Source organism: Crocuta crocuta, unplaced genomic scaffold, assembly GCF_008692635.1.
Source record: "Crocuta crocuta isolate KB4526 unplaced genomic scaffold, BGI_CrCroc_1.0 scaffold330, whole genome shotgun sequence".
NCBI lineage: Eukaryota > Metazoa > Chordata > Mammalia > Carnivora > Hyaenidae > Crocuta > Crocuta crocuta.
In genome coordinates this window covers 4,223,882-4,247,225 of record NW_027530521.1, presented here as the reverse complement: position 1 = coordinate 4,247,225, position 23,344 = coordinate 4,223,882, and the positions used below count along the sequence as shown (strand labels likewise).

Here is a 23,344-nt window from a genome sequence, read left to right as displayed (position 1 = left end):
TTACCCCCGAACTGGATCCTATTAAATAATTCAATGGTAGCGGTGTAATTTTGGTTGGAACCAGCACGGATTCCCAAGTCGTGACTGCAAAAAGTGAGTAATGCGCGCTGGCTGCGTCATGGCTCTAGTCNATCTGAACTCCGCCGCTCGCTGTCTCGCTCTCCCGTCTCTGCCCGGTGCACCTCTCTCCCCCCCTCCCGGCCGGCGCGCTCTCTGGCGCGCTCGCTCGCTCTCCCGCTACCCGACGAGTCCTCAACAAGTTGGAGGAAGGCAGGAACGCAGGGGTTAAGCTCGGAAAGCAGCAATTACCAAGATCGTGACCCTCCCACACAGTACAGTAACTTATATACTTACCTGGAAGAGCCTGCTTTGCCGATGGGCAAACACCCGTTGGGGGCAGGGAGGGGTGGGAGGGGAGCGGGCCGGTTGGAAAGGGACTCCTTCAAGCTGGCTGCAGTGCGGACGGGACCAGCGCGCTCAGGACCTCCGGACCGAGGTAAGGAGGAGGGGGTTGGTACACGGGTCGGCCGGTGGTCTGTAGGCTCACTGGTCTGCGGAGCAGAACTTTTTTTCCCCAGTTGCCCCGCGCCGCAGCGGCTGCGGGCGCAGACTGTGGAGCCCCCTCTGGCGCGGCGGGCGCGCCGACGCTCGGGGGGAGTGTGCGTGCGTCTGTCGGTAGCCTAGCCTAGGGGATGCCGTGGGAGGGGGGTGGGTCGCAGCGCTGCGGAGGGTGATGGATGGGCGGAGAGGGTGGGTCGACAGGGACTCGGAGACAGAGACGACTTGGTCTAGATCCGTTTTCTCCTGGCTTGCTGAGCTGGAGTGTGTGTGCCCGCGCTCGCCCGCACGTCGATTCCAGGGTGGCAGAGAACAAATATGGCAACTTTCTTGCAATGTTTGCAGCATCCCACCCTGGCTGAGCTTTTCCCCCCTGGGGGACTACTGTTGGAGAGGAGAGGTGGTCAGAACATTCTTTTGCCCTCACCCTCCTTGGATACTGATGCGGTGGTTGGGGAGGGGGGGGCAAGAGCGGTTATGGGAAGGGTGGCGCTGCACTAGGAAGAAGGAGGGCAACCCCTCAAAGTTTGGATGGATGGGATGGCACAGGGGGCCTAGAGGGAGAGAAGGGAGAGGGAAGGAGGGAGAACGAAAGAAAGAGATCAGCCTCCTCCTTTAACCCCAGTCTCCCTTCCCCTCCTCTCTCTTTCCTCCTGAAGATGCTGGAATCTCCCGTCTTTGCGGGAGCCAGCGATGCATGAGGGACTCGCCCCTTGTTGTTACCCTCAACAGTCTGCAGAATGGGGAGGAAGGGGAGCTCCAGCAATGAAAGGGCACCTGAGGCGAGTGGGCCGTTAGACACCCAATATCTAGACGGGTTCGGGCGGGGGTGCAGAGGGAGGAGCTTCACCATTTCTCTTGAGCATTCAGAACTTTGGGGGGGGTGGGATTGAGACATTCTCATTTTTCTAGAAATAGGCTGACTAGCGTGGAGTTTGGGTTTATTTTATGTTCATCTCTGCCTGTCGTTTTCTGTCTGAATCTTCTGGCTTGGGTCCCATTGGGAGAGGTCTCTGTCTTGAACCCTCCCTTGCTCAATATCTTGCACCCCTCCCCTCACTTGGACTGGAATGGAGGTAGGGGTCCTGGCCAGCTTTTTTTCAACAACAAGATTTTAACGTGTTCCAGTCTGGATTTTGTTGAATAATTAGAAATGGAAATATTTTTTTTCCTCCCTCCCCCTTCTGAAAAAAAAAAAAAAAAAGGGAAAATGTGAGCTCTTTCCTGATTGGTGGGTGACGATTTTAGTCCGCACCAATGAGCTGGCGGCCTCGTCTGTATTTATTTAGTGCTCTGGGGGAGTTTTTCTCTTTACGCAGCGCCTGTAGTCACGGCTGGAACCTCGGCTGGGGGACTAGAAGGGACAAGAGCGGGTTCAGGGGAAATCCGAACTGTACCTGTTCAGAGATCCGCGACCTTGCAGCCAGGGCTGGCGGAACCCTGAGAGGGAAATGGGGGGGATACGCCGGATAGGCGAGGAGGCTCAGGGCGCTGGGGCTACGGAAGAGGGGTGGAGGCAGGGCGCCGGGATCCCTGGTTCCCCTCCACGCTCGTCTCGCGTCCTCCACACACCTCGCTCGTGTCTGTGCGGGCCGAGTTGGGGGCTCGCGGTCGGTGTGGAGCAATGCAGGGATGGGGCGGGGGGCGCGGGGAGGGGCGGCAGAGCGGCGGGGGGCGCGCGGGGCGGGAAGGCTGAGCCGCGCTGGAGCGCGCTGGGGAGACCCAGCGGGCTCGGCTCCGGGGTTCGGAGACATCCTGGGCTGAAGGCGNCCCGAGCGGGCCCCCCGCCCCCAACTTTTCAATCGACTTTGTATCACAGGGGGAATTGAAGCAGGCGGTGTGCGTGTGTTTTCGGAGAAGTGGAAAAGAAGCTAAAATGCAATAAAAGTTTACAGAAGTTGTGTCTTCCCCCCCAACCCCCGCCCCACACCCCGAATAACCCCATACACCCATTGCAAAAAAAGGGATCCGATCTTAAGGCCAAGTCAGTACTTGGAATGTGAATCAGTTAGGACATGTTCTGGTCATTTTTGACCCTAATGATCCAACTCTGCAGTCTAGGGGTGGGGAAGCCCTTGAGGGAGGGGCGAGAGGCCCTCAGCATCCTCTGTCCTAGCGTAGGGGGCCTGGAGGTGAGGCGAGCCGCGGTGAATTGGGGAGCTCCGAAAAAGAGGGAAAATACCCAGGCACCGCCTGGTCCCCGGAGTCTCTTCTTCCCTCCGCACCTGCTTCCAACCTAATTGGAGGCGTTTTGCAGCCTCAGGTCTCCACCATCTCATCTTTTTCAAAACTAAGTAGCAGGGAAGGGGGGGGGAAACAGGCAAAAGCTGGGGGAAACCCCCGCAGAGAAGGAGCTTTTGAAAGATGTGGTTATGCCCGACTCAGGAGCTCAGCAGAGGCAGCTGCAGCCCTGTCCGGGTCTCTCCGGGCGCCCCGTCCTGGGGAGGGAGGCAAAGCTGCAGGATCGAGGATCGTCTGTGGACCCCCCTCCTCGTCTTGCAGCCGTTGCCGCTTAGGTTACAAGTGGCACAAATCAGGCCTTCACCATGCTTTGGCGCCCCGGCCCTTCGTCAGCTAGAAACAGTGCTAGACGCCCTCAGGGACTGGACCAGAAGGACACACAGACACACACAGGCGTCCGCAGGGATGGACACGGATAGAGGATGAGTCTGGGGATAGGAAAGCCCAGGACCCGAGGGCCAGGAAGCTTCCTGTTTTCGGGGAGGGCCTGAATTCCCCGCCCCCCGCACCCCAACCACCGTTCTTCCAGCAAACTAAATGCCCACCATCATTCCCCTCCCGGCTGGCCCAGCACCCAGACGCTACCCTCTGCCGAGTAAGAAAAGGGCTGCGGAGCCCCAGAGTGCTGGACAGAGTCAATCTTTTATAGCTCAGCCTTCGAGAAGGCACCGAGAAGGCACGGAAGGCGAGGACTCGAACCTCCAGGGCTAAATCCGAGCCCCTCTCCCCAGATAAAGGAGATTTTCCCTCCCTGATTGCGTTTTCTGAGAGAGTAAAAGGGTCCCTAAGATCTGCAAAGGAGAGGGAGCGAGAGCAAAACCCCCGGGGGTGTTTCCTCCCAGCCTCTCACCTGGGGCCGTCTGTGGAGCGATAGCTCCCGCGGAGAGAGAGGCGTCAGAGCCACATTCGACTAAAAATAGCTTCACCCGGTGTCCCTTCGGCTTCTCTTTTGTCTTTTGCTTCTAACATCTCCCCCATCTCCCTAGCCGGAAAGCCCCCTTCTCCCCGCAAAGCCTGCTCCTTCGCCAGATTTGGGAGAGAAGTGACCTAAAAGAAGCGAACTTGCACAGGAGAGGCTGAGCCAGCGGAGCGCGGGCTGCTCGGGGTGCCCGCGTCCCTGGTGCCCTCACGTCTCCCGCAGGGGCTGGGTTTGGGACAGGGGCTCCAGAGCCCAGGAGCACCGGCCGAAGTCGGCGTCGTGCGCGCCAGAGCGAGTCCTCGCCTCGCCTCGCCTCAGCCAGACAACTGTTGCTGCTGCCTAGAGGAAGCTGCTGCCTCCCAGCCACTGGGGCGGCTGCACGCCCGGGCCCGGCCGGGGCTGCTCACTTTTGATGGGGCCGGGGAGAGGGGGTCCTGGCGGAGAGGGGTGTCAATCCGGGTGGGAGCAGAGGAAAGGACCCCCTCCCCTTTCCCTTCACAAAAAGTGAAAATCCGAATCTGTGGCTCTTTGTGCATCTTTCCTTCCTCCTCAAAGCACTTGCGTCAGCCTGGGGCCGGTGGGAGCTGATCTCCCCCTTTCTCCCCTCTCCCCACTTTGCCTTTGCTGAGGAAGGCAGGCAAAGGGGGGGGTAATCTAGAATTTTCAAACTGCCAATGCACACCCCTCTTGAAAAATGCCATGTCACCTAGTAAGCTAGGGGCCTGATGGACACTTACTTCCAGGCACTTGCTTCTGATGCCAACCTCCGGAGTCCCTATAAAGAAGGGGGGTGGGGGGTAGCAGCTGGAGACCCTTCCTCACCCCGACCAGTTCTCCCTGGGGAGTGGGAAGTGTCCAGGAGGCCCTCCGGGAAACTTGGCTCCTCTGTCCAAATACCTAGCTTAGTCTTCCTGTTGGAAAATCACGACTGGAGGTTATCTCTGGAGCTAAGGGAAGGATGAAGGCACGGGAGATTCCCCCCACCCCACCCCCAGCCATCTGCCCCCTAGTGGCTGGGCCGGGCTAGGGGGTTCTGCGTGTGCTCACCCTCAGGCCCCCTTTTGGTTACTGTGCACGTGCACTACTCCCTTCCCCTTCCCCGCGGCTAGAGCTGGGTTTCCTTCCTTTGGACCCTTTGCCTTGGCTATCTTCTTTTCAAGACCTGAGGTTGCTTTGAGTTCTTCTGCCTTATCTGCCTTAGTCTGGAGGCAAAGGAAGGGATTGAGATTGAGTCCAAGGTACTGGGCACACTTGCTGCGATCTCAGACCAAGACCCTCTTCTCTGTCCCAGAGACTTCCCATGCTGGAGCGCGGCAGGGGAGAAGCTTCGTGGGTGTCTCTGAAAAGCTCTCCTGTGGCATCAGCATCCCTACCTTGCAGCTCTTGGTGCAGATGTGCCCCTCTGCCATCTTCCCATCCTTCAGCCAACCCACTTCTTGATTTCCTACAAGATATTCCCACCCCCGGTCTCTCTCATTCTCCTCCTGAGCCAGCATAATAACCCTACCCATCTTTTTGCCCTTTCAGGTAGTTCAACCTGTCTGGACTACTAGAGGTCTGCATGAGGGATGGTCACTGAAGGCGGGGGTCTCAGAGGCCATGGGAACTGCAGAGTCTGAACCCGTGAGCTCCGGAGTCCCAGGTGAGTGCAAAGATGCCTCAGCTCATGGCCCCTTGGCCTGGGTAAAACCAGAGTCTCCACATACACTCTTCACTCGGTGATGCAACGCAGGGAGATCAGTGCTTGGAGGACTGTCCTCAATGGCTTAGCCTTTGGCAAAGAGAGTCACCTATCACAGAGGTCGTTAGGAAGGACACAATGTCCCCCTAGACAGGCCCCCTTCCTGTTTTATCCTCTAGCAGGACTTGGGCCTGGGTGTTTGGAGGCCCCCAGTACTGAGGGGTGGGGCACATGGTTCCCTCTCCACCCCTCACTTCCGGGGCTATTTAAGGTCTCTCATTCGCCCAGGGGAGGCGTTGAGTGGAAAGGTTATTTGCTGAGCTCAGTTTCTCTGAGGAAACCGAAACATTAAGTTATTTCTCATTGACTAAAGTTCAGCATAGGATGGGTAGGAAAAGTTTTCGGTTATTGATTTTTTTTGAGGGGTAAGGCATTAAACTGTAAATACATTTACATTTCCTATTAACCAGCAAAATCCTTTGCTACAGAGCTTTTGTTTAGCTGCCTTTCCGAGCTTCAGAGTCATACTGTGACTTCTTATTGGGAAATTCATTTCGGAGCTTGGCAGAGAAATTTGGAAAGCCCAGTGCTGTTCGATTTGTAAGGAAGGGAGAAAGTGAGCTACCCGGCTAATCCTTGGATGTTATGTGAGCAAAACGTAGGAAACTGGCAGAAATCTTAGAGGGAAACTTGGGGTTCATGGCAGACCAGAAGCACCTGACATGGAAGACGTCGGATCATTATAGGACAGACCTACTTTCTGTACTAATGAAGTGACTGCAACATGAGTTTTTGACATCTTTACATTTGGAAAGTGGAACTCAAATCGTAAATAGATTGACTGGGCTCGTCTATACTCCCACCCCGTACAGTGAGGGCCAGGTCTTCAAATCATTCACTGAACCTAACTTCCTTTAAATTCCCCCTTTTAATATAAGGATCTGAAGTTTATAGCAATACGGTTCATTCCAAGAAGTCAATGTCTCCGTCTTCCCTCCCTTTATTTATTTATTTTAATGTTTTATTTATTTCTAGGAGAGAGACAGACAGCGTGAGCAGGGGAGGGTCAGAGAGAGAGGGAGTCACAGACTGAAACAGGCTCCAGGCTCTGAGCTGGCAGTCAGCAGAGCCCGACACGGGGCTCAAACCCACGAACTGCGAGATCATGACCCAAGCGAAAGTCAGACGCTTAACCGACTAAGCCACCCAGGCGCCCCTCGTCTTCCCTCCTTTAATTGGTATTTCAGTTGCATTGTAGTGACATCTCGGAAAATAACAGGGGGAGGGACTGTCTTGCCTGAAAGGTAACCTCTTCTAATCATGTTTGAAAAAAAATCTGCCAATGGGTTAAACCTCAAATTTAGATATAATAAGTAACATGCAAAAGTTAGAAAGAGCTGTTGAGGATATACAGACAGATACCTTCATTTTATAAATCAAGAAATGGAGGTTCAGAGAGGTTAAGTGATTTTACCAAGGTCATGCAGCTGGGACTCGAACTCTGTTTATTGTCTAAACTGGGTTCTTTCTTTTTACGAAATATTTCCTACCATTACCAAATAATAAGATAATAAACACAATCTAGGGCATTGTAACAGATTCCTCTCCAAAATGACTTGCATTTAGGATGCCAGCGTTCAAAGAAGAGTTTACTGGAAGTTCCTTCTTTTGGTGATTAGCATTCTGGAGGCCTCCCCCGGTTAAGCTAGGCACGGCTCTCCTCTCTCTCTTCTGATGTGGCCTGGACTTCAGAGCCTCCATGTTGGCCTCCGTCTGCTGAGAAAGTCATCAGCACCCGAGAAATTTGCTGTGTCATAGATTTCAAGTATTGGTCTCTTCCACAAATTCTCCCAGCATGAAGCAGCTCCATGTGGCCTACGCCCCTCTCCCTTATTTCTCTTCTCTGGGTGGCAGTTTGAATCACTTCCTTCTTGCCTGCTGGGCTTGATTTGAGCTGTTAGGAAGATAGTAAGGCCTGATTTGAATTCTCCCAGGATCTCCTAATCACTTTACAAGCAAGGAAGACCCCCCCCCTCCCCGCCAAAGGAGCTTTTCAAACCAAGAAAGATCGTTTGATCCCTGTGCTTCAGACATCTCTTAGAATGCTGCAGATCTCTTGCTCGTAGGACAGCTGCTTGGCCGGGTCAGTTTTAAGCTTAAGATTTACTGCCATCCCCCAGATCTAACTCCATTATTTCGGCTTTACATATTTCCATCAATGACAGCAACTTCGATGCCATAGTAGTAGTAGTAGTAGTAGTCATGTCCTTAGCACATGGGAATAGTAGCCATGTTATTTGCACTACTGCAAATAAATCATTCTGGTGGCCTTTTTCATAGACTCTCCCCACTGTTTGGTCCCCTCCGTCACATTCTACCCTTTTGGTACTTGTTGGCAGCTTCTAACTGGGAAATGAGATGGTATTTCTTTGGTTAGAAAGCAATGGTTTGGGAGGAAGAAAAATGAAATGGGGTGAAAGATACAACTAGGTTAAAAAGCAAAAGAACAGGGGCACCTGGGTGGCTCAGTTGGTTAAGCATCTAACTTCAGCTCAGGTAATGATCTCACGGTCTGTGGGTTTGAGCCCTTCATCGGGCTCTGTGCTGACAGCTCAGAGCCTGGAGCCTGCTTCGTATTCTGTGTGTGTGTCTCTCTCTGCCCCTGCCCTGCTCATTCTCTGTCTCTCTCTGTCTCTCAAAAATGAATAAACATTAAAATCAGTCCTTATTCTAGGACTTGGAGATATAAATAAGTCATTCTCCCTGGGATAACCTAATGAAGTAGGAACTTCTTCCTAGAAAAAAACAAAACAAAACAAAACAAGAAAAAATGAAACGGGGCATCTGGGTGGCTCAGTCACTTAAGCATCTGATTCTTGATTTTGGCTCAGGTGGTGATCTCACGATTCTTGAAATTGTGCTCCAAGTCGGCTCCGGCTCCGGCTCCGGCTCCGGCTCCAGCTCCGTCAGCACAGAGCCTGCTTGGGATTCTCTTTCTCTCTTTCTCTTCTCTTTCGCCGCCTCTCCCTTCTCCCCTCACACCCCCTCTCTGTCCCAAAATAAATAAAATAACATTAAAAGAAAAGAGTAGAAAAGGAAAGCAAAAACAACACAGATATTTTACACACAGTTTCAGGGGGCTCATGACTTTCCTAGACTCCATGAACCCCAAATTAAATTTGGTTTATCTAGTTAGTCTCTGAGGTCTATATTTTATAATACGAAGGTTTGAACCTTAGGGTGCATTGTGAAAGCTAGATTTTTAGGTGCCCCTTATTTTTTTTTCTCCTAGTAGCACTCAGTGACATTTTTGTCAGGCTTTTTGGTCCCCCTTTGTTGGAGAACAAATATTTGGAACTTAATACTGCAAACAACTAGATAAATGTTGAACAGAAAATGAGTAACCAAAAGTGAAGGTAGGCATTGAGCTGAGGGACAGAAGCAGATGAGAAGTTTCAGGACCCAACCTAGCCTGGACCTGTGGGATTTCGAAGAGACAGTCCTTCTAGGCTACGTGTTCTTGGCAGAGTCTGGTGAGTTGGTGGGAGAAAGCGAGGTTTCTGCTGGACTTGGACAGTGTCAGGTCTGAATGCTTTGGGCCACCAGGGAAAAGCACAGCTGGACAGGACAGGGATGCCTGGCGAAGGAAAGGAACAGTAGTCCATGGTGGGATGGTAGGCTGGCTTCCACATGGCACAGCAAAGGGACTAATCGCAGGCAGTTCCACTGAGGTCTTGGGTGAAGGAGAAATTGGGCATCTCTAAGGCGGGAAATGGACATGGAGAGGTCAGCGTGCAAAGGTTTTATCCTGGTGCCGTGCTTCAGAGCCTCCTCCCTCCCTGTGCTCAGGGCCCTCAGACTTCCTCCTCCTGATGATGAAGTCCTCACTTTTTTCATTTAGGGCAAAGGCCATTTACCGATGGCAGTACTGGTCAGAAACTGAGGCGAGCTTTACATTCAGGGAGACGTGGATGCTCTGACTCCATACGCCCAGGGCTCACAGCCAATGCAAGCCACTGCCCGGATTAGGATCTGACCTTGGAAAGACTTTGAGGTAGACTGTGGGAGGACAGGGAGAATTGTGTGAATTTCTACTTGAGCAAGAAAGCAGCAGACTGCTATGGCCGAGGCTAACGTGTAGAAATAAGTCTCCTTACAAACCAGTTGTTTTCAATTTTTCAATTTCCTCATCTGTAAAATGGGGATAATAATAGCAATCATAAGGTTCAGGTGAAGATTAGAGGAGATTATTCATGGAAAGTGCTTCTGTGCTCAATAAATGTTAGCTGTTATTGCTTTTATTGTTTTATTATTATTATAATTAATAACAATAATATTTTTTCTGTTTGGCACATATAGCAATGGCATATCAGGCTTAGATCATAGAATCAGTAGTCATAGACACAGAGCTATTCCCTGAGTGACAGATGAAAGATAATCTTTTCTGGAAGCATCTGTCCATTTGCCCCACAGACTGCCAGTGCCCGGGATTACCCGGCTGGGAACAAATCAGAAAGGCTGATAGGAAAATCTTTTTCTCTACTTTATGCATCCCTTCACAAAGATTATCTCTTGGTGATTTCATTCCCCTTAAATTCATTCTCCTTTAATTCCTTGTTTTCGAGTTCTTAAAAAGAAATCTATTGAATTGACACAAGTATTTCTGCAAATCATTCTCTTTATACTTCTTTTTTTAACTTTCTGATTAGGGGGAACAAGTAGTTCACCTCGGATGCTTGCCGTTCACCTTTGACTTTCAGCTTCTATCTAGTCCTAAATTTTCAGAGCTTGGGTGATTCCCATTGAGGAAACAGTAAAGGAGAAAGAGAAGGGCAGGGCTGGGTAACACCATTTGCTGTCATACATGATGTTTTCTCTTTCCGTTTCACAATTATTTTATCTTTGTTCTTTCCTTCTCCCAGTTTCACTTTTCACTGTCTTATAAATCTTTTTGTCTCCACTTACCCCCTGAAAGAAAAGATCTTTACTCTCCTCCCTGTGATCCATTTAGCGTCCCGTCAGGCATTTCTTTTTTTTCTTTTTCTTTTTAATTGTTTTTTTTCTTTTTTTAAATGTTTTATTTATTTCTGAGAGAGAGAGAGAGAGAGAGACAGCGTGAGCAGGGGAAGGTCAGAGAGAGAGGGAGATACAGAATCTGAAACAGGCTCCAGGCTCTGAGCTGTCAGCACAGAGCCCAACGCGGGGCTTGAACCCACGAATCGTGAGATCATGACCTGAGCCGAAGTTGGACGCTCAACCAACTGAGCCACCCAGGCGCCCCCCGTCAGGCATTTCTTTTAAGTCTTGGCTGCAAACGGCAGGAGTGATTATAGGAAGAATATGATGTGGTCTCTACATTTCCTGGTGACACTAGAGAAAAAAAGGGCCAAGTCCCCCCAAACCTGTGGAGCACATCTGAGGCCATTCCAATGAGAAAGGAAAAGATGTTTTTGTTTTTATTTTTTATCTATTTTAATTTTCATAAAAACTGGAGCCTGTTGCACACACTCCTCATTTCAACCCAGAGCCTACCCATTGGTTCTACTCAGTGTCGTATCTTCTCTTTCTTTAAAAAAAGAATCATAATGAAAAGGTCAGGGGTAAACCAAATGCAGTCTAGGCGTCTCTTCTTTAAAGGCTTTTAAAGGGAGGGGAGGATAAAGGCAGCATGATTTGAGGAAGCAGGAAAACCTAGTTGCTGAGAGTCACGTGCCTTGGTGCTAGTGAAACCTCAGTTTACTCCCCAGCTCGGCTCTTTTCAGCTGCATGCCCTTGACTAACTTGTATCTCCAGGTCAGTTTCCTCATCTGGAAAATGGGGGTATTTAAAGTACCTACTTCATAAGGAGGTTGTTGGGGAGGTGAAATGAGATGTCAGTAAACAGACAGTCTAGTACTTCAGGCATGTAGGATATACTCAAGCAATATTAAGTGTTATTGCTAAGACAGATAGATCCCTGCAGACCCAGGATAAGATAGTCCAGCACCAGTTGGAAAAGTTGAATACGAATGAGGAAGCAGAACGTAAAGTCACTAATTGTCGTGCGGGAGGAGGTGAGTCTTCAGCCAAAGTACGTCCTGATCATACCAGGATATCCCAGATGTTGTGAATCCATCTGAAGTTGAACAATTAGTGATGGCAAGAGGGGAACTTGCTCGGGGCTTCCCAGCCTCTAAGGAGAGCTGCCCATTTAAACTGCAATGATTTACATCACATTGACCCTTTAAAACCCTGACAGGCGAATAACTTAGATTAACCATGTAAAAGAGTTATGATCCCCAGGTCAACTCATCTTTGAGTCCCAGATCTGATAAATAGCAAGTAAAGAAATAGTTTCACTATTTGTTTCAAGGTGGAGTGAATGATTTTTTTTTTTTTTTGAGTCTTCTTTAATCTTTGAATTTCTGGCAAGAACACTGGGTTGGGGAAAAGAAAAAGAGAAGAGAAAACCTACTTGCTAGAGGTAGGGGTTTAACGAACCAAAGTGAAATTGTCTGGAGAATTCTATAATTCTAAAAAAAAAAGTCTATAATTCTCAGCTGATTATGAGGCAGGAAGTATACTGGCAGCCTATAAGTTAATTTTTAAAGGAAGAATGAATTAGACATAGCCCTCCAAACTCTATCCTTTAGATTCCCACCACATCCGAACTTTAACACCACATTCAGTGAAATAATATTTAAATAAAAGAGGAAAATAGTTTCCTTCTAGTGAATTTCCTTATGCCTAACTTTCTTAAAAAAAAAAAAAAAACATGTAAGTAAGGGAGCACAGAAGCAGTCATTTATAATAAAATTTTTTAAAGGAAAGAAAAAAATTTTACTGATAGGCAGCTTCCTGGATTAAAATTGGGTCATTAAAATGTTAAAGAATTAAAATGAGAATGTTAAGAAAACACTTAAAGCTGTTAACACTCATCTAATATTTTTATGTATTTGCAGCCTTAGAAAATCCTCCAATTCATAGATATTTCCCTCTTGACATTACCTTTTAGGAAGTTTATCTAGAAAAAAGCTGTTTCACGTAGCTTTACACAAGAAATATTTTCACTGAAATATGAAGTGGTTATGAAAACAGTTGCTGTCTCTTCAAATAACAAATGATATTTTAAAAATACAAACACAACTTTATTGCTTTTTTGAGGATTAGCTATTAGCTTCGTAACATTTTTTAAATGATGCTTTAGAATTCTGAAAGGAAAATCTTTTTAAAAGAAGGGGACTTTAAAAAAATAAACTATACAATTTTTTTCATTTTATAATAGAAAATCTTGCTTTTCGGTGAGCTACCTCTCAGCTAAGCTAAGATTTAACATGATATTTTATGTTTCTTTTTGTTTGTTTGTTTGTTTGTTTTCTGTATAGTTAACTTGTACAACACGAGACAGTTTACCCCAGTGAAGATCATCATTTAACCAGAGCTCAAATATCTGAGAAGATATTTTATTTATGAACATAAAACATTAAATTTTCATATGGCACAAAGAAAATATAACTTTCCAGAGAGATATGTGATGATTCTTCTACTATTCATAAATTCATTCCTTAATTTAAGAATAAGATCCCTTTTTGAGTTAATTTTTTTAGTTAGAAATATGATTGTTATCAAAATATTTTTTCCAGATACAATTTTAAACTGAGAGGATTTTTTTTACTAACATAAATTGTAAGAGTTTATATTTCAGCACTAGGATGATTTCATTACTATTTGTCCTTTCTGCATATGCTCCTAGATTATAAAATTTATAGATCTTAATATAACACATCAAAATAGGTTGTTTTATTTATAATACTTATAAAAGGATTATACATGACACTAAATAGAGACTGTTATTTACTGCTTTGCTTTTTGGCAAAAATATTTTTTGTTGTGGTTTTTAATTTTACATGTAAGAGAACCTTATAAGAACTTAAAGTAGTAGATTCTGACAGTTGTTTGAGGATTCATGCTAGAGAATTAAATGACATTTATGGAATTTTCCAGAAATGATTATAACTCCAGAAATCATATATCAAAAAAATAAAAGTATAAAACCCCAGGTCACAGAATTGCTCCAAATTAAATTTTTCAAAGATTTCACAAATCTTTCATTGTTTCTCATACATTGCATTGTGATCACCAACCTGTTGCATTTAAATATACTACGTCTGCTGTAGAAAAGACAGGAGCCCTGAAGTAATTAAAATAAATTTCTTGAGCACTTACCCTCTTCTCACTGCTATTTTCCTGGGCAGACAGGCACAGCCTGGGGGCCATCCTTTCATATACACAAGTTTTTGGTTTTGTTTTGTTTTTTTAATCTTCTTCCTATTGCCTGTTAATAGGCACCCTTAAGGGAAAAAATATGGCTAGCAAAAAAATTTTTATGGAGGTTTTAGGGCAGTCAGAAAGGGATGTTGATGCCTGTTAATTCTTTCTCTTCAAGGGGGTCAGAATTATATTTTTGATGCCAGACACTCTTGGAGGCTAATATACATTTACTGAAGGTAGGGAAGGGATGCTATGATCTTAAAGATCATCAGAGGATGAGGGAGAAATGTAACTAGCTAATTAGTGACATGGAGAGGACAGGATAAGGAGAAATATAGGAAGTTTATTCCAATATCTTAGCTCAGTGATGCCATCGGAACCCCTCAAACTGTATACTCAATATCCATCCACATATTAATTTCATTATGGTATTTTTTTTTGTAAATGTGCATGTGAACACACACGCACCAACACACACACACACACACACACACACACACACACCATTGTAAGAAGAGATATTACCTCATCTTTCTTCCTTAGAAGGTTGAACTTAATCTTTTGTATCTAAAGGTATCCCGATGTTAAAACATTGTCTCATGCTGACTTAGGCTGACTAGTATCCCAGAGGATATGAATTCCTTTAAGTTTCATTTAAAATTAAAGTGAACTCTACCACATACATAAGCTAAATATTGACATCATTTTTGACATGATAGTCTTTTTTTAAAAGTAGGTTAGTCTCAACTCTGAATTAAACCCTAGAACCCTTTTTTCCTCCTTAAAAAGACTGATTATGGATCTGTGCAGCTGTCAGTATCTGACAATGCTGAATCAAAACATCTTTAAATAAATAAAATTTTAATCTCCAACCTTGAACATGAGGAAATCCCAACAACGATGTGGGAAAGGCACTAACTAAAATGGTTTAGCATCAGAATTGTGAAAAAAAATAAATAAATAAAATTTACAACTGTCAAATTTCTAAATCCTGTAAAAAGGAAAGAACAGATTTTATTTTCTCCCAGTAAACTAGCTTAGGATCTTTAGAAGGAAAAAGATGGGTAATATAATTAGAACCTTCAATGGTGCTGTAACCATCACTATTTACTGAATTTTTAAATTAAAGATATTGCCAATGTGCAAACAAGAAAAGAATATGTATAGTAGTATAATTTAAAAAAGAAAAAGTAAAATACAAAAAAAAAGGAAAGAAAACTCTGATGATAGGAAATCACTTTTAGGGGACTAGAAACATTGAAGGTAGGTTTAAGCACATAATATAAATACCAAATGAAGTTCTTCATGCCATTGTCCTGCAAGAGTTCACGTACATAAATATAAAATTTATACACAAGAGTTTTTTTCATTAATATTCAAGCTTATTTAAAATTTCACTGCTGTTAAATTTGCCCATCTAAATTTTGGCAAATTTAGAAATCAGTGTTCTCTGGAAGAGATTTGTTTTTTCCAAACCAGAAATAGGGATTGTAAGGGGAAAAGGTCAATTCATCCTTCACCCTGATAATTGGATTAAGGGCCTTCTGAATCATAAAGATGGGTAACTTTTACAAATCTTAATTATTTCATAATAACACAATCCTTGAAAAAGTAGTAATCATTTAAAAATATCTGAAATTTTAAAAAATACAATTTTGAGGAGGAAATCTTTCAGGAAAAAAAGTTAACCATTTCTATAAAAACAAACTAAAATGTCGAACCTATTTTATTAATACATTGAAAACATAGATTTAGAGGAAATGTTCTTTTGGGGGAAGTTTTCAGTAACTAAAACATATATTTGGTTTTAAGAAGGCATTCAATATAGTGAAAAGCTATTAAATCATATGAGGAAGTTGAATCTTAAATATATTGTATTGAATTTTTCCTCAAATTTTATTAACCAGTTTGGTTTTCCTTTTGTTTTTGTTTTGTTTTGTTTTTTAATTTTTTTAACGTTTATTTATATTTGAGAGACAGAGACAGACAGAGTATAAGCCTGAGAGGAGCAGAGAGAGAAGTGTTTTTTTTTTTTTTTAAGGATTTTTATACTCCTTCTTAAAAATTTTGTATTGATATAACTACATTGACCTCAAAACTGTGCCCTCTTTTGTAGGCTGGCTTTGGCTTGGTTTGGCCTTCTTAAGGCTTAATAAACTGACTGCATTTAGGTAGAATTTTTCTGTTTTAGGAAAGCCTTCTGCTTTCCTAATGTTTTCATTAAGAATATGTTTTATCCTATAGAGTATATTAGTCACTTATTTTTCTTTGTTCCTTTCTTTCTGGATATTTTCTTTTTCTTCAGAATTTTATATTATGCTGCCCAGTCCCACCAAAAATTGTCCAATCAAAAATAAATGTTTTGTCTCTCTTTTCTTTCTTTTTCTTTTATAAAAAATTTTTTTAATGTTTTATTTATGTCTGAGAGAGAGAGAGAAACAGCATAAGCAGGGGAGGGTCAGAGAGAGAGAGGGAGACACAGAATCTGAAGCAGGCTCCACGCTCTGAGCTAGCCGCCAGCACAGAGCCATACACATGGCTCAAACCCACGAACCGAGAGATCATGACCTGAGCCAAAGTCGGATGCTTGACTGACTGAGCCATCCAGGCGCCCCTCCATTTTCTTTCTTTTTCTTATTTTGAAAGATTTTCTTTTCCCTTCACAAGCCAAAGGCCTTTTACTTTCAGCAAATTATAGTCCTTATATAGTCAGAACATTTTTATTGGGACCACTGTGGTATTTGTACTTTTGAGACCTATCGTTATGCAGCTTTGGGTGAAACAGTGTTGGCAAAATATCCAAACTGCACCAAGTAAACATCTGATATTAAAAAAAAAAGGTGTGAGTCTGACCTTGAGCCCAGCAGGGCTAAAGGCTCTGTTTATTCTTAGTGGTCTCTGACCACAGAGAGGGCAAAGGACTTTGTGTAGCCTTAGAACGGGGTGAGGCAGAGATCTGTGGTGGCCTCCTCCAGAATCAAGGTGAAGGTTCTTGGGCGCCTGCTTCAGATTCCGTGTCTCCCTCTCCCTCTCTGCCCCACCCCTGCTAACGTTCTGTCTCTGAGTCTCAAAAATAGATAAACATTAAAAATTTTTTTAAAAAGTTTAAATACGTTAATCTGACAGTTGAGGATCACTTTAAAAATGCACAGACCTATAGAACACAATGATCAACATTGACAAGTTAAGTTCTCCTCATTTACATCTAACATCTAACTAATCATCCAGAAGGATCTTCTGTTGGATAAATGAATGAATAAATCAACAGTGTTGCATCAACTTCTGCATGGGGAGAGGGAAGATGTGACAACGGACTTTAGTCAAATAATCAATGAAAACATATCACTCACTGCTTAATAATAGCCAGTTGATCTGGATTTGACTATTCTTTGTAAAATCATAAATTAGACTGGACTAACCCTCCCCTCAGACAGTGTGGGTAGAGAGACACTGTTCAAAAACAAGGTGTGTGCATATATATACACACATAGCAACACAAACCTGAGGACCTTCACCTTTTTAAAAAGATGTTTAATGATTATTCATTCTTGAGATGAAGTGGACAGAGAGAGAGGGAGACACAGAAGCTGAAGCAGGCTCCAGGCTCTCTGCGCTGTCAGCACAGAGCTTGATGCAGGGCTCAAACCCGCAAACCGTGAGATCATGACCTGAACCAAAGTCAGACACCTAACCAGCTGAGCCGACCAGGCACCCCCCAGATGAGTGTATATAAAATTTTAAATACAATTAATCCTCATTAGTTTCCTAACAACAACAACAACCAAAATGGTAAATCCTAGTGGGGAGTAACCAAGCAATGTTTTTACTGTTCATATATTCATTGAATAAATTTTAAAATTCCTTGAAAATGTACTTTCATGGACTGACAGCTTTCCACCTCTCATCCACAATGTGCACAGAAATCATTCACAAAACATGCATTCACAGAGAGAAATCTATAGCCTCATTTCCATAATCTTTCATATTTTGGTGTTTGTGTGTTGGCCTGAAGAATGAGTCCCTTCTCCAATCATTTTGTATATGCTCATTCAATGCAGAAGCTCAGGATTTTACGGAACTGATAAGGACCCTTGAGCTCATCCCAAACTGTCCATTCTACACAGGGAAAGACTGAGGCAGAGGGGAGACACTGTCTTGCCTAAAGTCCACAAAGAATTAGTGACTAGTCTAGGCCTAGAACCGGCTAGCCTAATGAGGTCTGGCTCTGGCCAGAAGAGGGACATGATGGGGACGCCTGGCTGGCTCAGTCGGTTAAGCGTCCAACTTTGGATCAGGTCATGATCTCATGGCTCATGAGTTCGAGCCCCATGTCAGGCTCTGTGCTGACAGCCAGCTCAGAGCCTGGAGCCTGTTTCAGATTCTGTGCCTCCCTCTCTCTCTGACCCTCCCCTCTCACGCTCTCTCTCAGAAATAAATAAGAAACATTTAAAAATTTTAAAAAAAGAAGAAGAAGAAGAGGGACATGATGCTGAGCTCCTGGGTGGGGAAAAGGAAAACAAGCAGAAAAATAGATGGTGTTGTGTTTCCGGTTAGGGCATTTTTTTTTAAAGACAAGATTATCAAAGACTAAGTATTTTTCATCCCGTATCTGTGCCATCCAATAGAATTGGTGAGTATAGCTATTTCTCTCATTTCTTTTCCTTAAGTCTCCCAAAGGAGAATAATTTAGTTATCTCCCTTCTCAAGCTCAGAAGTCAAACTATTCCCCACCTCTTCATAGAATAATACTACATTTATGAACACCAACATGTGTGAGCATGTGAGCATGCTGCCACATATTAGCAATGGAAGGATAAATTAGATGATGTCTGTGAAGGCACCTGGCATTCATAGTAGATGTTCAATAAATTCACTCACTACCTGTAAGGACAGATTTAAATCAAGACAGATTTAAACAGCAATTAATATAAGGCAAAATATATTAAGTTTAACTAAAGCTCAAAACAAATGGCCGTGCCACTGAAAGAAAGGGCTGAGTAATTCCGATGGGAGTTCAGGATTTCAGCCCATGTGAGCTGTGCTTTGTAAGTTGAGTAGGATTTTGATAGGTAATGAATAAAGCATGTCTGACTCTGGGGACTCCACAGGAAAGGTCTCCAGTGGTGGGTACATGGTGTATTGTAGAAATGTTGGGTAATACACTGTGATCGGAGCATGGTATATTCTAGAAATGTTGGGTAATACACTGTGATCGGAACACCGGGTAACTGGAATAATAAGGAGGAAAAGGACATTACAGAGATAGTTAAGATTGTAGAGGAAGTTGAATGCTGGAGCAGAAGACTTTTTACTAAATTTCCAAGGGCATTACAGAAGCCATAAAGGCTTGGGAGTCGTCCTGACCTCTGGCGATGATAGTAGAGGGTGCTCTGGAAGAGCAAGATAATGAAAGCAGGTGGCTCAAATTAGTTTGGGTCATTAGGAAAGACCTGCCTTTCCTATGTTGCTTCGAAGGAAGTCGAGACATTGTGTCCGTGCTTGATATAAACTCAAGGGTGATACCATTCATGCGGTCGCAGAGCCTAGTGGTCTGAGAAGCCATGCGGGCCTTAGTTAGGCTCCCCTGTAGAACTCAGGGTACCCAGTACCAGTCAGTGCCTGCCAAGAAACGGCCGAATTATCGGGCACGCTGCTGTGGTGGTGCTGTGGTCTGTCCTGGGGTGGAAAAAGCTTGTTATGGCCTGAGTGAAGGAATGGCCTCCAAATATCCAGTGCTCCAGCCAGAGTTATGTTATGTGTCTCAGCTGTCTGGTCTCCTGGGCCACTTATACTCCTTTTGAACTGCATCGTTGGATCATGTAGGGCCTCTGCCCCCTTACGAGGGAGTTTAACCTGTCTGGTGTCCATGTACCATCTTGCTCCAGGTATCTTAGATATAAACCTCTCTGATAAAACTCTTTTTAATCTTGTTTTGGACCATCTGTTTACTTACGGATCTGTTTCCTGAGCTGGGGTCTTTTTTCCCTCCAAACTTGATCTCAGTGAAGGTGACTCGCTTCTTGCATCCTCATGTGTGTTCATACTGGTCTAAGGAAAGTGTCACCCTGTGGGTCTCAGTGTGGGAACCAGGTCACTTCATGTCTCCTCCTGCCCCCCAAGCTCTCTTCCCTTCTTGCTCTGTTTCCTTGCACTCCGTGTCTGCTGCCCCCGCCCTGCACACTCACGTCACTGTTCTTAAGCCCTCTGCTTCTTAGTCCTCTCGGCTTCAACTGCCCTCCCCTCAAAACTTCTCATACTTGCATCTCAGCTGTCAGCTCTGATGTGCCTGTATCGTGCCTTCATGGGATGTGACAGGTCAGGCAAGGGAAGTCCTTTCTGCAGGTGTAGACAAGACTCAGCCAGACCCCAGGATGATGTCGTCATCAGGGGAGTAGGCCCTATGTGTGTGCATAGAGGTGGGACTGTGATGTCACATCTACACATCTATCTGCCTGATGGTGTATGTATCCAGTGAAGCAAGTGTACTTCAGGACATAGACCCTAAACCAGATGTTGAAAGATCAGGGTCTGATTTCTTGCATTACTTTGGATAATATCACTGGTTTAGGAATTAAACAGGACCTTTTTGTTAGTAAATAGTACATATAATCTTTTCATTTTAATAATATCATTCCTGTCTGCTCAACTATCTACTCACTGATTCTTCCATCTGAATATCTGGATAAAATTCTCTGGAATAGTATTCACCTAATGGTAATGATGGTTATTTCTAGATGATAGGACTTGGTGTGATTTTTTTAAACTTCCTTGTTGATGCTTTTCTGCACGGCTGAAATTCTTAATAGGAAATCAGAATATCAGAATGGAATGGATGTTGGCTCAGATCACAACAGCCCCTGTGTGTCCCTTACTACATAATCTCTTTCTGTTTTTCACAATAAAAGAGGAGGAGATTTTAAAAGCCCCAGTCAGCTCCCCAAATCTATTATCATAACTTTCTTCCTTTATGTAAAAAATCATTTTATTGTTTTGGCTTTTAAAGATAGGTTATGCCTTTTAAAAAATAGTCTGTGGTTTTAAAGATTTCCTAAGCACATATAAATAGGACAGTGGATGGATGGGTGGATGGAGATAGACACTCAAGATACTATAGCTCTCATACAAAATGAGATCATGTGACCATTTTAAACAGAATTTTTACATTTAATTAGATAAACAGAAGAAAATAAATTGGGGAAATTACTAAACTTCAAATAAACATGTCTTTATCACAGAAAATATTATTTCTTAAAATCTCCCTTCTAATGCTAAGAAGAGGTTATAAAGTACCTTACCATGTTGTCCCCACTATTTTTTACCTTAAATGATTCCATTTTAGGCAGTATTGATTTCTTCCCTGCCAAGCAAACACTTTTTCTTCCTCCCACCTCCTTTTGCCCCATTTTAATTTATTGGTATGTCATTTACATTATTGTGTGATTGTTATTTAGTTATTTTATTATTGCTTGTACATCCTTAAGTTTTGTATAATTTCTATAGCCATAATTCATAGCTATTGTCTTGGGTTTGTTCCTTTTGTTATTGTCTGTTACCATAGCTTCTCCGTCCTTGAGTTCTTTGTTTGGATTTGTTATTGTTTAATTGGCTAGATTTCATTGTAAACATTTTTTTTCTCTCCAGATGACACATTGATACTGTTTCACTGAGTTCTTTTATGTATATTGCCTTCATATTTGAATAAGCATACTAATCTTGGGTTATACCTTATTTCTAAAGAACTACGTAGTTATTTCTCCATTATCTTTCTGGCATTGAATATTATTGTGGAGACTGCTGTCAGCATGATCATTTCTCCTTGTAGGTTATTTACATTTTCTGACTGACTGTCTGAGAAGTGTTTTCTTTATCCTTGGTGTTATATTTTGGTGTTGTGAGTTTTGCATTAGGTATCCCTAAACCCAGCAAATACTTTTTAATAGACAGATTCAATTCTGCCTGGCTTTATATTATTAGCTGTAAAATTTTAGCAAGTTACCTAATCTCTTTATGCCTCAAATTTTTTAATCTGCAAAATAGAAATAATTACAATACATACCTCATAGAAGCATCAGGATGATTTGAGTTAATGTGTATCAAGTGCATAGAAAAGTGGCACATAATAAGCACTATTTTCAAAGTTACCATTTTTTAAAAATTTTCTTGTGTTAGGTCTTTTAATACTTTTTCCCATTGTATTTGTTTATTTGCTGCTTTAAAGATACCATATATTATCATTGATCATCTTTCTCCTCCATGCCTATTGGCTTCTCTATGACTTGCTTTAATGTATCTTTCCCATATGCATACACTATCATTACCTTAATTCTTTGTTCTATAATTGTTGTTTATTTCCGGCTGTGTCTATGCTGTCCTTTGGTGTTTTTATTTATTAATTTTAATGGTATGTTTTGGGATCCATTTGTTTCCTTAGATCTCTTTCTTTCATCTCATTCTGTTTTATTATATCATGAACTCACGTTCTTAGTTGGTTATTCAGTTAGATGCACATGTGAAGAATCTTTCTTCTTTCCTGAGTTACATTTTCTAGACTGGTTATTTGTGTGTTCTTTGCATGCTGTGTTAGGGTGTGTGTGTGTGTACCTTGCATATACTTGCATTGCTGCCATTCCATGTATTTTTGTCTTGATCATGCTTTGGGGGTTCTATGCATATTCTATTTTCTCTCTTTCTGGTCTTACAGTGTTAGTGGTATCTTGCCTGTCATGTCCGATATCATGTCATGTTTCCTTAGGGTCTACACTTTAAAAGCTATCTAGTTTTTTCTATAGCCTTAGAGCAAAGGAGCAGAGAGGCCTCAGCTAAGGCAGGCTCTGTTAGGCAGTATGGGTTCTGTTCTCCCTTTGGAGATTTTATACATTGTCCTGTACCAGAGTTCACAGTGTCTGATTTGTGTGGGGGTGTGCGTCTCCTTCTGATGGATAGACAAGCTCTGGCTTCAGATCGATGTCCCACTCAGGACAGAGCCTTGCAGAAGCAGCCTCCTTGTCCTCTGTTTCTCTCAAGCAGCTGTTTGCATATATTTCCACTACTTCCCTGGGAAGAAGAAAAATACTAGTAAATCCTCAGTTCGCTTCTTGCTAGGTTTGGAATTTGAAGTGAGAATTCTTGTGATTGCCTTGACTTATCACCGGAGCTTTTGTCAGGTCAGGATGCAGTTAGGAGCCTTGCCATTTTGCTGCCCAACTCCACCCCCAGAATTGATTTCTTCCTTAGCTGCCACTTTTTGAGACTTACGGCATTGGCCGTGCCCCTTCCCTTGTTGGTTGCTACTAGAGGACATTGTTGTTATTTCACTAGGTATTGGGGAAGGAATTTCTGTGAGCTAATTCTCTTTCTTCCTAACTTCAGGTCTTTCTCTGGACCTCATTCACTTCCATCTGTCTTGTTTCAGTCTTGTAGGAATATCGAGGGGCTGATAGTAAAATTTAAAAAAAATATGGAATTATATTTAGTTACCAAATGAGTATATGCTCATTTCAACCAGTTAAAGAATACAGGGATGCATCATTACAAAGTTCATATTTTCCTCCCAGCAAGCAATCCATTTCCATTTCTGTGAGATAACAGCTTGTGAGTGTGGGAGGTTATGTCTTTAAAAACACAAGCACCCTTTAGAATCAAGGTACGGTATGAATCTATTATACCAATAATGTACACACACACACACACACACA

At 43.6% G+C, this 23,344-nt stretch overlaps 1 protein-coding gene across 1 annotated transcript in view; it reads left to right on the top strand.

Moving 5' to 3' along the window:
* The window catches only part of LOC144234201 (uncharacterized), a 98,376-nt gene that overhangs the window by 535 nt on the left and 74,497 nt on the right, over window positions 1-23,344 (top strand). Inside the window, exons 3-4 of the mRNA XM_077767480.1 lie at window positions 401-496; window positions 5,246-5,360. Coding sequence (XP_077623606.1) covers window positions 401-496; window positions 5,246-5,360 — 211 coding nt within the window. The remainder of the gene's footprint in view (window positions 1-400; window positions 497-5,245; window positions 5,361-23,344) is intronic.